Raw genomic sequence first — 17649 nt, forward strand, 5'->3', positions numbered from 1 at the left:
CTGTGGAGTGTGTTGATTGTATTTGATCATATAACGTGTCATTTGCCTCGCGAAGTTTAGAATTACTTGGATGAAAATGATCTTACTAAATGATATTACAAAATGGAATTACTTTTAATCAAATTAATTAATGATACTGAGTTATCATAATATCACAACCACAATGAGAAATCACATGAAATCCAAACAGCAGTCGAATGAGGAAAGACAGCTGTCTATCACAGCATTCACGACAGGTAAGCGCAGCTGTACCGAACTTGATGATAACTTATCAGATTGCAAAATGATTTTGAGACATATGCTTTCTTTAAGTTTCATTAAGGGTGACAGGTTTAAAGGGTTAGTTCACCCAAAAATGAAAATTACTCACTCTCATGTTGTTCCAACCCCGTAAGACTTTCGCTCATCTTCGGAACACAAATTAAGATATTTTTTATTAAATCTGAGAGCTGTCTCACTCCTCCATAGGCTTCTAAGACATTATAACTTGCTGGCCCAGAAAATGCATTAAATACATCGTTAATATAGTCCAAGTGACTACAGTCTTAATCTTAAGTTTATCAAGCGACGAGAATACTTTTAGTGCGCAAAACCCCCCAAAAATAACAACTTTATTCCACTATTCCTTTCCTTCTCTCTCGGACTCGAGTTTTTTCACGTAGTATAACTGCGTAGCGCTTCTGGGTTGTACGTACTATCTTTGACATTAACATTTCTTTTTTCGGTTTCATCCTCATCTGTTACAATCAATGCATTCAACCATTCTTTAATATATTCAATTTCTGGGGAGTTTTCAGAAGAAGGTTTATTAGAAAAATTCTCAATTCTCAATACTCAATTGTTCTCCAATATTCATTACAGTTTTCTAACATATAAAAACACAAACCATGTGGCATTTTACAGCAACGCTAGTTTATTAGTTAACTAACTACACATTTACTTTATGTGAATCTAACAAAACATTTGCTCACTGTGACATAGAACAATGCTTTCTAATATGATTCACTAAATTATTTGATCGGGTGAAGCTCTTCCCACACTGAGTACAGTCGTACGGCTTCTCTCCAGTATGAACTCGCTCGTGTGCTTTCAGGTGTCCAGACTGAGTAAAACTCTTGTCACAATATGAGCACTTGTAAGGTTTTTCTCCAGTATGAATTCTTTGGTGCTGTTTCAGACAGGCAGATGTAGTAAAGCTCTTCCCACAGTCCAAACACACATAATCTCACACTTCATCATGTGTTTTCTGGTGCAGTTTAAAACTGTCCAGTCTTGAAAAACTCTTTCCACAGAAAGAACACACATAAGGCCTCTCATCTGAATGAACTTTCAGGTGATATTTTAGATTTGATGATGAACTAAAACATTTACCACACTGATCACAGTTAAATGTTTTTTCTCCAGAGTGAACACGCAGATGATAACTGAAAGCTGAAGAACGAGAAAAACTCTTTCCACACTGAGTGCATGTATACGGTTTCTCTCCAGTGTGAATTCTCATGTGTGTGTTAAGGTTTTCTTTCCGTGAGAAACTCTTTCCACACTGAGTGCATGTATACGGTTTCTCTCCAGTGTGAAATCTCATGTGTTTGTTAAGGTCTCCTTTCCGTGAGAAACTCTTTCCACACTGAGTGCATGTATACGGTTTCTCTCCAGAGTGAATTCTCATGTGTCTCTTAAGGTCTTCTTTCTGTGTGAAACTCTTTCCACACTGAGTGCAGGTGTGCGTCTTTTTTGCTTTTGTTCGTTGATTTGTAAAGTTACGATGTTCCTCCTCCACTTCATTCAGTTCTTGTTTTTGCTCTTTCACTCTCACCTGGTCTAAAATACACAGAAATACAGATAGAATCAGTTCAAGTGAACCCTTATTTAATAGCAGAAAGCAACAGAGATCAGATCTTTCACTTTTTGTTCTGTCATTCATTGTTAATATTAGGGCTGGGCGATATGCCTGAAAACTGTATCACGATATAAGTGTTTCATATCGGTTGATATCGATAATTATTGATATTTTTTATGACCCATTTAAAGGTGCTCTAAACGATGTCAAGCGTTTTTTAGGCCAAAACATTTTTTTTTGTCACATCTAGCAAACATCTCCTCACCATCCGCTAGCTGCCTGTCCCCTGAACACACTGTAAAAAAACGCGGTCTCTGTAGACACCACAGGCTCCACAAACGGCAAGAAAAACAAACTGGGCTCACCCGCACCACGAAACATAACAAATTGTTCCGGCCAATAACCGACAAGAAAGATTTGGGGGTGGGGTTTGGGGGGTTAGTGCATGGATGAGGAGGAGGGAGGGTCCAGCTAGCCTCCGTTTTGTTTGACAATACTTTAAACGTCAACAAGAAGTGACGTCACCCAACATCACTTAGAGCACCTTTAAAATAAGGACCAGGAGACAAATATATTATTTTTTTTATTTTAAACTTAACCTTCCTCTGATTATAATCCCCTCAGTTATAAAGGCAGAAATGTCAACACAACCATGGAAAACACTCAAATAATTAAAATGTAAATATAAGTCTAAAATCACAATGAACACTTAACAATTATCTCTTAACATTAAGGTGCAAAATTAAAGAATATGTAAGAAATGCATAATAAAGTGTAATAAATTAGTGCAAAGTGTTAAAAATAAACATAGAGAAACCGATGACGGTCTTGCATAATTTGCAGACAACATTGTTCTGACTACGGTCAGACTTATAAAATCCAAAGAACTGCCATACTGGCGAGCTGACCTTTCCTGTTTTATCAACAATCGCTGCGGCACTCATTCTGTTACTGAAGAATCCAACACGAGACAACGATATGGCGTAACCACACTGTTACATGACCGGCTGTTAGCGGTTACCAGAGAGTGAGTGCCTTTGTTCATGCAATCAAACTTGCCTCGAAACCTCTGGTTTCTTCCGACGAAGAAAAAAAATTATCGAACGTTTCATTGAACGCATTTTTATTGATATTGATTACGTGTCTATCGCGATACATATTGTTATCGTTTTATCACCCAGCCCTAGTTAATATAGTAAAAATATGTTTGACAACTGCTATATAGGTTATGGTCATTTGGATGTATTTTTTTATTATTTATCATCCATATACTGCTTACTAATTCACATCTACCAAAGCAGTCAACAATGAAGATTCAAGAATGATAACCAACCTATTTGTTCCTCAGTATCTTCATGTTTTATTCTGGATGGTTCTGGATCACTCATGTCTTCAATCTCCTCTTTAATAAACTCCATCTTTAACAGTCACACAGATTTCAGCTGCTACTCCTGGAGTTTGTCCTTTTCTTGTAGGATGATGGGAATATTCCCAGTATTTATTGGTGAATTGTTGTGGGAGGGGCTTCACTGCAGGTGTGAACTGTGATCTCTGTGTTTTTATCCAATCTGCATTTAAAAAGTACAGGGCCATCATGTTAAACTGCTGCTGAAAAACCTCTTTGTCTCCAAAAGTTCCCTGTTTTCAGCTCATTCATTATGGTGATGTCTGAGATCTTCTGTAAATTGGCACTTTAAGCACATTTTTTTTGGTGTCAACAGACTACAGCATCATCGCCTTTAACTTCAGTTCTTGTCTTTGACTTTTCCCTCCATCTAGTCTGAAATAAACATATGAAAACATTAGCCTAAGTTGTAAGAATGAGTTCAAGGAGGATAAATGTGAATATTGAAGTGAACACTGATTTAATAATGTAAAACAAATATATCTTTCTATCAAATATCAGATATTTGATGTACCAAAGGTAAGTTTCGTAATCCTCTTCTTAATAGTCAAAATTTTGAATGACAACTGCTGCACAAAATTATGATATATACAGTAATTATGGAGTTAAATTTAATACATTTTAAGACCTTTTTAAGACTCCCTCCATTCATTTTAAGACATCATCGTCACTTCCGAGTTTTAACCTTACATTTACTTGCCTATATATTGATTGTAAGATAGCACTACTAAACAGTCTTAGTTTGTAATAACTACTTATCAATGCAATATAATTTAGAAGGGTGGGAACTAAGCATAAGAGCATTTATTGAGTGACTAACCGAATGCAACGTTTATTTGAAAGAGAAACCAGAAAAAGACCAATAAACAAAACAATTGACAAAACTTATTGAAGGGGGGAAATAAACCTCTCCGAGCTAACGGGACAATGAGTTCACACAGTATATTGAATAGACATATTTGTAACATCAGCTCTTATACCTGTCTGCAAACTATAGCTCTTTTGTGGTACACTTCTCATGACAAACACCTGACTCGTCAGACAGTTTACCTGTGTTTTGTGTTCCCTTTCGTGGTCACTACGAGTTACGTCAGTGACGACGAATGGGGTTTCGCTTAGAAAGCCTCTCACCTGAGCCAATGGCAAGAAAATGCCATGGGTCTGCGGAATTTGCATAGTGTAAGTCCTCCCCACGTCGTGGGTATATAAGGAAGAACGCTGGCAACATGCAGATATGTTTTCGCTTCGGAGCCAAGAGTTCTCTTCACTCCTGCAAGCCATTCTGAATCATCTTCACTCTACGAGACGAGCGGCTCTTCAGTGTGCGGGTGTGACGGCGCGTTCCATTGAGATCGCATTGCCTGCTGCTGATCTGTGCAGTGATCTGCCGACAGTGTGTGTGTGTTTCTCCCTAGGCGCTTCAGCACTCTGCTGAGCTTTTACCTCTCTCTAAAAGAGCTGCACGCGGCATGTCTTTTTCAAGACAGCTCGCCCGTGTATTGCTGAATGTGTGCGCAAGTGATTCATCTGCCTAACGGTCACGAGCGCTGCTTCGTGTGTTGGGCTTAATCACACACGGCAGCACTCGAGGATGAGTCATGTTTTCATTGCGGGAACATGACCATCGCAATGTTTATAGATCGAGACTCAACGATCTCCGTGTGGGAAGAGTCCCCTCTACAACACCCCAATCTATCTCTTCCTCGAGAGGGGATACTTTGGCTGGTGGCCAGGGTGATCTGAGGGTTATGGTGTGGCATAATACCCCCCTCCACATCGCAAACCGTGGTGCTTCCGTGTGTGCCTGGTTCCTCTCGGGGACCCAGTGTTTTCATTCGGGGCTCCAACAGATGGTGTTATGTTACTCACAGCATCACAAGAGGGGCTTGATTCCTCTGGAAATGATGATTCGACTGCGTTGCCTCCCTCAGGAGTGTCAGCGTTAATCGAGTCAGATCCGGAGCTGATGGCAATGCTTTCCCGGGCAGCTGTAAGCACCGGTTGGAGTGGCGCCGCCCTCCCCCTGAGCGCTGTAGTCTTGCGATTGGTTCCTGGGCGCGTGTTGCTCTACAGCACTCGCTCCCAGTGCCTTTCTCCCAGATGTGCATCAGGACGCCTCCAGCTCGCGAGAGTCCCCGTGACTTATCGCGGCCCGCGGGTATCCTCCGCCATCGCTGCACTCGATCGCTTGGCGATCATGGGCTGTATGTTTTTTGTCACTATCGTGGCACAGGCATTCAGTGATGTGTGTCGCCTTCGCCTTCGAAGCAGTACTGACTCGGGAGTTCTGTCAGACCAGGCCACCATGGAACGCTGGTCAAGTCAAGTCAAGTCAACTTTATTTATATAGCGCTTTTCACAATACAGATTGTATCAAAGCAGCTTCACAGTATTAAATAAAATAGTACATCAGTGTTTGTTTCTGGTGTAAAACATCCACGTTTGGTAATGCAGATCAATAGCACTGTTGAATCGATTAATCAAATTAAGTATCCCCAACTGAGCAAGCCAAAGGCAACAGTGGCAAGGAACCGAAAAACTCCATTAGGTGACCTAATGGAGAAAAAAAAACCTTGGGAGAACCCAGGCTCAGTCGGGGGCCAGTTCTCCTCTGGCGTTTATGAAGTAGAGACCGGATTTAACTGTAAGATTAAAATATTATATGAATGCCTGGCTGAAGAGATGCGTCTTTAATCTAGTTTTAAACTGGGAGAGCGAATCTGAGCAACGAACAGTATCAGGAAGGCTATTCCAGAGTTTTGGTGCTAAATGTGAAAATGCTCTCCCTCCTTTGGTGGATCTGGATATCCTAGGTATGACCAGAAGCCTCGAATTTAGTGATCTTAAAGAGCGCGATGGATTATAGGGCGATAGAAGATCCGTTAAATAAACTGGAGCTAAGCCGTTTAGGGCTTTATAAGTCAGTAGCAATACCTTGTAATTAATACGGAACTTTATAGGTAACCAATGTAGTGATGATAAAATTGGTGTTATATGGTCAAACTTTCTTGATCTAGTAAGAACTCTAGCGGCGGCATTTTGGACTAACTGTAGCTTGTTTATTGAGGATGCAGGACAACCAGCTAATAAAGCATTACAGTAATCTAGTCTCGAGGTCATGAATGCATGAACTAGCTTTTCTGCATCAGAGACAGATAGCATGTTACGTAATTTAGCAATATTTCTAAGGTGAAAAAATGCTGTTTTTGTAACATATGAAATATGATTTTCAAAAGACAAGTTACAATCTAATATAACACCCAGGTCTTTTACTGTAGAGGATAAAGTAACAGGACACCCTACTATGTTAAAGTTGTATTGTGAGAGGTTTTGTGGGCGGTTTTTTGAACCGATAAGTATTACCTCTGTCTTATCTGGATTTAATAAAAGAAAATTGTGCGTCATCCAATCTTTTATATCTTTAACACACTCTGTCAATTTGGATAATTTAGCGTTTTCATCCGGCCGTGATGAAATATATAGTTGAGTGTCATCAGCATAACAATGGAAACTAATTCCATGTTTCCTTATAATATTTCCAAGTGGCAGCATATATATTGAGAATAATAGAGGGCCTAACACAGATCCTTGCGGCACTCCATAGTTTACTGGAGTTATGATCGATTTTTCTCCGTTTAAATAGACAAAATGGTAGCGGTCAGATAGGTATGATCTGAACCAGCTTAATGCTTGTCCTTGAACACCGGTATAGTTTTGTAGCCGATCTAAGAGTATTGTGTGATCTATAGTATCGAACGCAGCACTAAGATCAAGTAAAACTAGTATTGAGATACAGCCTTGGTCAGAAGCTAAGAGTAAATCATTTGTGATTTTAACGAGCGCAGTTTCAGTGCTATGATGCGGCCTGAACCCAGACTGAAACTTTTCATAGGTGTCATTTTCTTGCAAGAAAGAGCCCAGTTGGGCAGACACAACTTTTTCTAATATTTTGGACATAAAAGGAAGATTTGAAATGGGTCTATAATTTGCTAGGTTATTTGGGTCTAATTGTGGTTTCTTAATGAGTGGTTTTATAACTGCCAATTTAAATGTTCTTGGAACATGACCTAAAGATAAAGACGAGTTAATAATATTGAGGAGAGGCTCTTCCACTATAGGTAACACTTCTTTCAATAGTTTAGTTGGTATGGGATCTAATAAACATGTTGTTGTTTTAGAGGAAATGATAAATTTATTTAACTCTTTTTGTTCTATAGTTGTAAAGCACTGTAATTGTTCTTGCGGGGTGATAATCGAGGCTGAATTATAAGGCGCGATTGAAGATTGAACGTTTACAATTGTGGATCTGATGTTTTCTATTTTCTCAGTGAAAAAATTCATGAAATCATTACTACTAAACTGTAACGGAATATTTTGTTCAGGTGACGCTTGTTTATTTGTTAGTCTAGCCACGGTGTTAAATAAGAACCTAGGATTGTTTTGGTTATTTTCTATTAGTTTGCGGAGATGCTCAGCCCTGGCCGCTTTTAGGGCCTTTTTATAGCGTGACGTACTGTCTTTCCAAGCGATTCTAAAAACCTCTAAATTAGTTTGTTTCCATTTACGCTCTAAATTACGGGTTTCTCTCTTTAGAACACGAGTAGTATTGTTGTACCATGGTGCTTTAATTTTCTCTCTGACCTTTTTTAGTCTCATAGGTGCAACAATATCCCATTTTCCAGAGAGAACGGTGCTCATAGTGCTGGTTAGTTCGTCTAGTTCATCTGTTTGTTTAGGTTCAGGCAGCAGCTGAGACAGATCCGATAAGCAATTTGAAAAATTATCTATGGTGGATGGAAGGATTGTTCTGCCTAATCGATAACGCGGCGCAGCATGATATATTACCGGGGTACGTAATATGCAAGTTACCATGTAATGGTCAGTTACATCATCACTTTGCGGAATGATATCTATATCGGTTGGATCGGTTCCATGTGATATAATTAAATCGAGTGTATGATTAAAACGATGAGTTGGTCCGGTAACGTTTTGCTTAACCCCAAAGGAGTTTAATAAGTCTATAAACGCAGCCCCTAACGTATCATTTTGATTATCTACGTGTATGTTAAAATCTCCAACAATTAATATTTTATCGACATTGACCAATAGATCTGAGAGAAAATTTGCAAATTCTTTTAGGAAATCAGCGTAAGGCCCTGGTGGTCTATATACGGTAGCCAAGGCTAAAGATAATATGGATGTTTTTCTATCATCTAAGAGCGTAACATTTAGTACAAGTACTTCAAATGAAATAAACTTATAACCCGTTTTCTGAGTAACATTGAGAATATCTCTATAGATAGTTGCAATACCGCCGCCACGACCAATCAGACGGGGCTCGTGCTTATAGGAGTATCCTGATGGAGTAGACTCATTTAGACCGAAATAATCATTTGGTTTAAGCCAGGTTTCAGTAAGGCAAAGTACATCTATGCTATTATCTGTGACTATTTCATTTACAAAAACTGCCTTAGGTGTGAGTGATCTAATGTTTAAAAGACCTAGCTTTAGAAATTGTTTTTGTTTACTAATAGCAACATTTTCTGTTTTAATAACAATTAGATTTTTCCTAGATCCTGCAGTAGATTTATTATTTGATCGCACTAAACGAGGAATAGACACAGTTTCTATGCAATGTTCTACACTAGTATTTATATCAGTTAATTTGGTGCAGCAGAGACTATGATTTGTACTTTTGGTTACTAGTCAAAAGGTATTTAACATTTTTGAGATGTTATCTGACAGAAGATCCGATCCGAATCTGTTTGGGTGTAAGCCATCAGCACGGTATAGCCTAGGACGCTCCCAAAACAGATTCCAATTATTTACAAAGAGCAGTTTCTGCTCATTGCACCATGACGTTAACCATTCATTTAGCGCGAATAATCTACTAAACTTGTCATGTCCTAGACGGTACGTGGGAAGCGGTCCTGACACAATGATCGTTATATCAGGCGATGTGCTGCGTACCGTATCGATCAGATTCCTGAAGTCTTTCTTCAGAACTTCCGTCTGGCGCAGCCTGATGTCGTTCACTCCCGCGTGCAATACCAAAGTTCCGACGCGCTCGTTATCGTTCAGAATCTCGGGAACGCGAGCAGCGATTTCAGAAACACGAGCACCAGGAAAGCAGTGACTGTGCACCTTATTTTTACCTGATGTAGCATGGACGTGCCGAACAATGGAATCACCGATGATCAAAGCATCGCGTTCTGTTTCGCGAAGAGCGGAGAAGCGGTTTTGTGTGGATAACTCGAAAACCGGGAGGGTCGGAGAGGGTCTTGGTCTAGACCTGACTCGCGTCTTCCGCTGCGGAAATATCCAGGCTTCGTGGTGGCGTGTTGGAGCCGGAGTGAACGAGACCATGGCTGATCGCGACCTTGGCGCTCGGGACCGATGCCGAGTAACGCACGGAGTAGACGAGGTCGGAGTCAGCCGGTTAGTAACATTAATCTCTGATTTGTGAGCATCAGCGCGTGATGTTTCAAGAGCCAAACGCCGGTCTCTCAGCTCGGCCTGTCTCACTAAAAGGTCGTGGATCTGTTTCTCAACAGCTTCCAGCTCAGACTGTACCGCGTGCAGCTCAAATGTGTCCTCACCTGCACCAAAAGGTAGACTACTTGCATCTGATATATTCGCCATTTTAACAGATGGACAGTAAGTTAGCAACGACACTACCAGTGATGCTATCAATTAATACTAATTTCTGACAAGCGTCTTAGATATAATCCGTCTTTTAAGTGGTACGGGTGTAGAGTAGACGCACGATAGGTGAAAAATGTTTGTAAGTGAGTGTTGAGAAGACGCGTTCAGCCGTGATCCCCGGGAGTAACCTATAAGAGTATCCAGCGTAGAATCACTAACAGGCTTGAGACACGTCTGCTCAACAGTTCGCGTTGTAACTATGAGGTTTGAGCAATAGTGCTTCTCAGTGAGGAAAAGTAGAAAATGTTTGTTGTAAGTAAGTTTAAAGAGTAAAATCAAGAATTATAAATCAAATCGATAGAGCTCCAAAGACAACAACGCGTTCAGCGTTCAGGTCCTTCCCTGGCCAACACTGACAGAATGCGGAAAATCGACCACGCCTCCACGCAGGGACGCTATGCCTCCCATGTCCGGGCTGGTCGATCAACCACGCACACTACTGACCTCGCTCTACGGGCAACATCGGTACCTGCGTCAGGTACCGATGTCCCTGGGCCAGGTGATCCCTGGGCCAGGTGATGTCCACAGGTGTGGTCCAGGAATCAACCCAGCCAGGTTGATGTGAGGGGTCTGAGAATTAATTTTCTCAGCTCCCCCATGTCCCAGGCTGGACTCCTCGGCGGTGTGGTTGAGGACTGTACCCTACAGTCTTTGAACCTCCCCTGAAGCGGACTGAGGCCTTCTGCACCAACGGTCATCCATCTGTGCGGTCTCCTTAGTCTACTTCCCGCCGAGGCCGCCTCCATGCGGCTCCTTCCCTTGAGCCTTCACCGACCCTGAGCAGGAGGAGGATGCAGGAGGGTGGCACTGCCCATCTCCACCCCTTAGCTGGCCAAACGCCAGGCTAAGCAGCACTCTCGAGATGGGCAGCTTGGAGTTAGGGCTCAGTTCTTCTCAGGAGCTGGTAGCAGGGCCACTCCTTCCCCCGGTGGAGGGCCAGGGGAGAATCTCTTGTTTCAAGAACTGATGCCCCTTCCTCCAAGCCCCAAGAGGCTGTGGATGACAGTGTGCGCCACTCTCAAGCCTCGCCACTCTCGTCCCCCTCTGTTGCCAGACCCCTGCCAGAGCACGGCCCCGTGGAACGCTGGTCCTTCCCTGGCCTCCTCTGGCAGGACGCGGCTAATGACCGTGCCCCCACATCGGGCCGCTATGCCACCCACGTCCGGGCCAGTCATTCCGCTTCCCTGCACCACCCACCAGGGGTACGTCTGTAGTTTGCATGACCCTGCTGGCACAGTTCTTGGGAGCCTGGCAAGAGCCTGTTTCGCTGGGTCTCCCGAACCATCAGGCTCGGCTATGCGATTCAGTTCGCACGGTCTCCTCCCCACTTCAGGGGAGGCCGCTTCACCACTATGGTCGGTGGCAATGCCCCTATCATGAGAGCGGTGGTTGCCACCCTACTGGCGGAGGGTGCGATCGAGACTTCCTTCCAGCCGAAATGAGGTCCGTGCTTTACAGCCCCTACTTCATTGTCCCGAAGAAATCCGGTGGGTTATAGCCAATCCTGGACCTCCGCGTCCTGAACCGCTCACTTAACAGGCTGCCGTTCAGGATGCCACAGCCAAATGCATTTTCTATGTGTGCGGCCACAGGATTGGTTTACAGCGATCGACCTGAAGGACGCCTACTTCCATGTCTCCATTCTACCTTGACACAGACCATTCCTATGGTTTGTTTTTTAGGGGCAGGCATACTAGTACGCGGTTCTCCCATTCGGGCTAGCCCTGTCTCCTCGCGTCTTCATGAAAGTCGTCGAGGCAGCCCTTGTTCCTCTACGGGAACACGGGGTTTGCATCCTGAACTATCTCGATGACTGGCTATCCTAGCTCACTCTCGAGAGCAAGTTTGCGAACACAGGGACGTGTCCCAGTGACTCCGACCTGCCATCAGACCTTCACCCCGTGGACGAACCTCAGCTTTCTACGGGCCGGAGTGCCCTTAGAACGAGTTTTCAGGCATATTGTTGTATCAACAGATGCCTCCACCACGGTCTGGGGCGCCATGTGCAATGGACATGCTGCCATGGGCTCCTGGACAGGACCCCAGCTCCTTTGCCATGTCAATTGCCTCGAGTTGCTGGCTGTACGTCTCGCCCTGCACCGCTTCCATACGGTGCTCAGGGGTCAGCACGTACTAGTCTGATCAGACAATACCGCAACAGTAGCATACATCAACCGACAAGGTGGTCTCCGCTCCCGCCGTTTGTCGCAACTCGCCCGCCACCTCCTCATATGGAGTCAGAAGCATCTGAGGTCGCTTCGAGCCATTTATATCCCGGGAGACCTGAAACATGTGGCTGACGAGCTGTCTCGGCTTCTCCCTGTAGAATGGAGACTCCATCCCCAGATGGTTCAGTTCGGGCACGCACATGTAGATCTGCGTAAATGCTGTGAATTTACCACCAGCGTAAATGCTGTGAATCCATGACAAATCCAAGCACTAACTCGCAGTTATAATTAGATGCACTGGGTGGCGCTGTGGAGTGTGTTGATTGTATTTGATCATATAACATGTCATTTGCCTCGCGAAGTTTAGAATTACTTGGATGAAAATGATCTTACTAAATGATATTACAAAATGGAATTACTTTTACTCAAATTAATTAATGATACTGAGTTATCATAATATCACAACCACAATAAGAAATCACATGAAATCCAAACAGCAGTCGAATGAGGAAAGACAGCTGTCTATCACAGCATTCACGACAGGTAAGCGCAGCTGTTCCGAACCGAGATGATAACTTATCAGATTGCAAAATGATTTTGAGACATATGCTTTCTTTAAGTTTCGTTAAGGGTGACAGGTTTAAGAACAGAAAACACAAAGTGCTGTTATAAACTTCGAGCGAGATGATGGAAGACATGGTCATTCACACACACACTTGCAGGAAGCTGAGTGTTAAGGGTTCAGCGAGGTTCTATAGATGGATTAAAGAACTATTCCTAAAGAGACAATAAATCCAATTAAGAATAAATAAAGACAATAAAGAATGAATATCTTTCTGTATAAAAGGTTCTATTGATACTTTGCACGTGACGTCAGTTGTACTGGCTGGCATGCAAGAAGTCATTCTCTAGCAACAAAAACCAGTAAACGAATCAAGGATCTTGCCAGGACGTTGCCAGTTTTAATATACAAAAGTTGGTGTTTTGAGGTGTACACGACATGCCAGATAGTTGTTGTGCGATTGGATGCACTAACCGCGTTTGTTGCCCGCCAGATATCACGTGACTGCAAAGTATCAATATAATGATGGGTACAATGTTTTTTCTGTGAAAACCATTTTTTGTGAAAATCACTCCAAACACTATCATAGCAATTTCTTCCTGCATATCGTCCGCCATGCTTATTCTGAAGTCTTGCAAGATTTCCTGTGTTCACAGTCGAGACTCTGGTTGAAAATCTGTTCGTGTGTGGTGTGCTGACTTTGTCACATCATGGCACGCCACACATTATAGGAGCAAAACGGTTAAATCTAGGATTTTTTTGTCCTCATGTTTGTGGTCTATCACATTTCGAAAATCTTATAAGATGTAAACAATCTTTTGGTGTGTACCCAGCATTAGTGGAAGACATTCGCCAGCACCTTTCTCTCCTTCTTCTCCGTCTTGCAAGCTCTTTTTGTGTTGTCCCTCTGGAGGTGTTCAACTATAAGATCGTCCATAAAAATCTCAACTTTGCCCATGACATTAACATCTCTTTTTTCTGTTTCATCCTCATCTGTTACAATCAATGCATTCAACCATTCTTTAATATATTCAATTTCTGGGGAGTTTTCAGAAGAAGGTTTATTAGAAAAATTCATACTCAATTGTTCTCCTATATTCATTACAGTTTTCTAACATATAAAACACAAATCATGTGGCATTTTACAGCAACACTAGTTTACTAGTAAGCTAACTACACATTTACTTTATGTGAATCTAACAAAACATTTGCTCACTGTGACACAGAACAATGCTTTTTGATATGATTCACTAGATTATGTGATTGTGTGAAACTCTTCCCACACTGAGTACAGTAGTACGGCTTCTCTCCAGTATGAACTCGCTCGTGTGATTTCAGGTTTCCAGACTGAGTGAAACTCTTGTAACAATATGAGCACTTGTAAGGTTTTTCTCCAGTATGAATTCTTTGGTGCTGTTTCAGACATTTAGATGTAGTAAAGCTCTTCCCACAGTCACAACACACATGATCTCTCACTTCATCATGAGTTTTCTGGTGCTGTTTAAAACCGTCCAGCCTTGAAAAACTCTTTCCACAGAGAGAACACACATAAGGCCTCTCATCTGAATGAACTTTCAGATGATCTTTTAGATTTGATGATGAAATAAAACATTTACCACACTGATCACAGTTAAATGGTTTTTCTCCAGAGTGAGCATTCAGATGATATCTGAGAGTTGATGAACAAAAAAACCCCTTTCCACACTGATTGCATGTATATGGTTTCTCTCCAGTGTGAATTCTCATGTGTGTGTTAAAGTCTCCTTTCTGTGTGAAACTCTTTCCACACTGAGTGCATGTATACGGTTTCTCTCCAGTGTGAATTCTCATGTGTGTGTTAAGGTTTCCTTTATGTGTGAAACTCTTTCCACACTGAATGCATGTATATGGTTTCTCTCCAGTGTGAATTCTCATGTGTATGTTAAGGTTTTCTTTCCGTGAGAAACTCTTTCCACACTGAGTGCAGGTGTGCGTCTTTTTGGCTTTTGTTCTTTGAATTGTGAAGTTACGATGTTCCTCCTCCACTTCATTCAGTTCTTGTTTTTGCTCTTTCACTCTCACCTGATCTAAAATACACATCAAGTTAGAATCAGTTCAAGTAAACATTTATTTAATAGCAGAAAGCAACAGAGATCAGATCTTTCACTTTTTGTTCTGTCATTCATTGTTAATATTAGGGCTGGGCGATATGACTGAAAACTGTATCACGATATAAGTGTTTCATATAGGTCGATATCGATAATTATTGATATTTTTTATGACCTATTTAAAGGTGCTCTAAGCGATGTCACACATTTTTTAGGCCAAAACATTTTTTGTCACATCTAGCAAAACCCAACATCACTTAGAGCACCTTTAAAATAAGGACCAGGAGACAAATATATTACATTTTTATTTTAAACTTAACCTTCCTCTGATTATAATCCCCTCAGTTATAAAGGCAGAAATGTCAACACAACCATGGAAAACACTAAAATCACAACACTTAACAGTTATCTCTTAACAATAAGGTGCAAAATTAAAGAATATGTAAGAAATGCATAATAAAGTGTAATAAATTAGTGCAAAGTGTTAAATATAAACATAGAGAAACCGATGACGGTCTTGCATAATTTGCAGACAACATTGTTCTGACTACGGTCAGACTTATAAAATCCAAAGAACTGCCATACTGGCGAGCTGACCTTTCCTGTTTTATCAACAATCGCTGCGGCACTCATTCTGTTACTGAAGAATCCAACACGAGACAACGATATGGCGTAACCACACTGTTACATGACCGGCTGTTAGCGGTTACCAGAGAGTGAGTGCCTTTGTTCATGCAATCAAACTTGCTTCGAAACCTCTGGTTTCTTCCAACGAAGAAAATAATATTAATATTGATTACGTGTCTATCACGATACTTATTGTTATCGTTTTATCACCCAGCCCTAGTTAATATAGTAACAATATGTTTGACAACTGCTATATACAAGGTTATGGTCATTTGGATGTATTTCTCTACACTCTCAGAAAAAAAGGTACAAAAGCTGTCGCTGTGGCGGTACCTTTTCAAAAGGTACTAATATGTACTCTTTAGGTACAAAAGTGTACCTTTTGAAAAGGTACCACCATAGCGACAGCTTTTGTACTTTTTTTTCTGAGAGTGTATTATTTATCATCCATATACTGCTTATTAATTCACATCTACCAAAGCAGTCAACAATGAAGATTCAATAATGATAACCAACCTATTTGTTCCTCAGTATCTTCATGTTTTATTCTGGATGGTTCTGGATCCCTCATGTCTTCAATCTCCTCTTTAATAAACTCCATCTTTAACAGTCACACAGATTTCAGCTGCTACTCCTGGAGTTTGTCCTTCTCTTGTAGGATGATGGGAATATTCCCAGTATTTATTGGTGAATTGTTGTGGGAGGGGCTTCACTGCAGGTGTGAACTGTGATCACTGTGTTTTTATCCAATCTGCATTTTAAAAGTACAGGGCCATCATGTTAAACTGCTGCTGAAAAACCTCTTTGTCTCCAAAAGTTCCCTGTTTTCAGCTCATTCATTATGGTGATGTCTGAGATCTTCTGTAAATTGGCACATTAAGCTCATTTTATTGGTGTCAACAGACTACAGCATCATCGCCTTTAACTTCAGTTCTTGTCTTTGACTTTTCCCTCCATCTAGTCTGAAATAAACATATGAAAACATTAGTCTAAGTTGTTAGAATGAGTTCATGGAGGATAAATGTGAATATTGAAGTGAACCCTGATTTAAGTAAAACAAGTGAGATCTATCTATCAAATATCAGATCTTTGATGTACCAAAGGTAAGTTTCGTAATCCTAATAGTAAAAGTTTGAATGACAACTGCTGCACAAGATTACGATATTTACAGGAATCATGGAGTTAAATTGAATACATTTTAAGACCTTTTTAAGACTCCCTCCATTCATTTTAAGACATCATCGTCACTTCCAAATTTTAACCTTGCATTTACTAGCCTATATATTGATTGATAGCACAACTAAACAGTCTTAGTTTGTGATTACTCCTTATCAATGCAATATAAATTAGAAGGCTGGGAACGAAGCACAAGATAATTAATTGAGTGACTAACCGAATGCAACGTTTATTAGAAAGAGAAACCAGAATAAGACCAATAAACAAAACAATTGACAAAACTTATTGAAGGGGAAAATTAAACCTCTCACTGAAAGTCACTAAACGAAATGAGTTAATTTAACTTATTTTAAAATAAAAGTTCATTTCACTTAATAAAAAAATTGATATTAACTCAAAAACTGCAATGCATTAAGCAGAACTTAAACTGAATAAGTTATGAATAACCTAGTTGTTATTTTAACTCTAAAGATTTATGTTGAATTTAATTAATTTAATCTAGTTTATGTTAATGGTTGAAAATAAAAATAATATGATAAGTAAATTAGAAAGAGTGAGGAGATTGACAACCACTGACCGTCATTCACGTGGCAAAAAAAAAAAAAAGGTATCTTACAAAAAGCAAACCTATTATATTGTTTAATATACTGTGAGTAAACTACAGTTTTAACAGGGGAAAATTAATCTTTTTTTTTTCTTCACAGTTCGGCATAGAGAAACGTATGCTGTGCATTTTGCATATTTGACACAAAGGAGACTGACATTTTATGTGGTAAACCTAAAGAGAAAAGTATAAACCCTCCTAAGCTCGAATTCAAAACGGCCGATTATATAAAGTCTAGAGCTCAGGAAAACACGTAATTCAGGTTAAAATGACAGATTGGCTTGATAGTGTTAGTTAAAATGACTGACAAAGCTGAATGCTTGTCACGTTTTCTAATTTGAATTTCTCAATAACAGATCACTGTCATGCTCTTGAAATGCAAGCTATGCCCATTTCTCTGCTCTGCCAGACAAAGTCTGTTAAAACATTACAGACTTTACCATTTTGTACATTCAACAGTATGTCCCATACCATG

General features: G+C 40.8%; 1 protein-coding gene across 1 annotated transcript; it reads right to left on the bottom strand.

Moving 5' to 3' along the window:
- Nucleotides 1-13723: 13723 nt before the first annotated feature.
- On the bottom strand, nt 13724-16145 carry LOC308693441 (uncharacterized protein). The gene is made up of 2 exons (XM_081370341.1): nt 15911-16145; nt 13724-14746 (listed from the first exon to the last, which is right to left on the bottom strand). Exons 1-2 carry the CDS (start codon nt 15993-15995, stop codon nt 13893-13895), a joined length of 939 nt encoding a protein of 312 aa, XP_081226467.1. The 5' UTR covers nt 15996-16145; the 3' UTR covers nt 13724-13892.
- Nucleotides 16146-17649: the final 1504 nt, after the last annotated feature.

This window comes from Scardinius erythrophthalmus (genome assembly GCF_964197995.2).
Source record: "Scardinius erythrophthalmus genome assembly, chromosome: 7".
Classification (NCBI taxonomy): Eukaryota; Metazoa; Chordata; class Actinopteri; order Cypriniformes; family Leuciscidae; genus Scardinius; species Scardinius erythrophthalmus.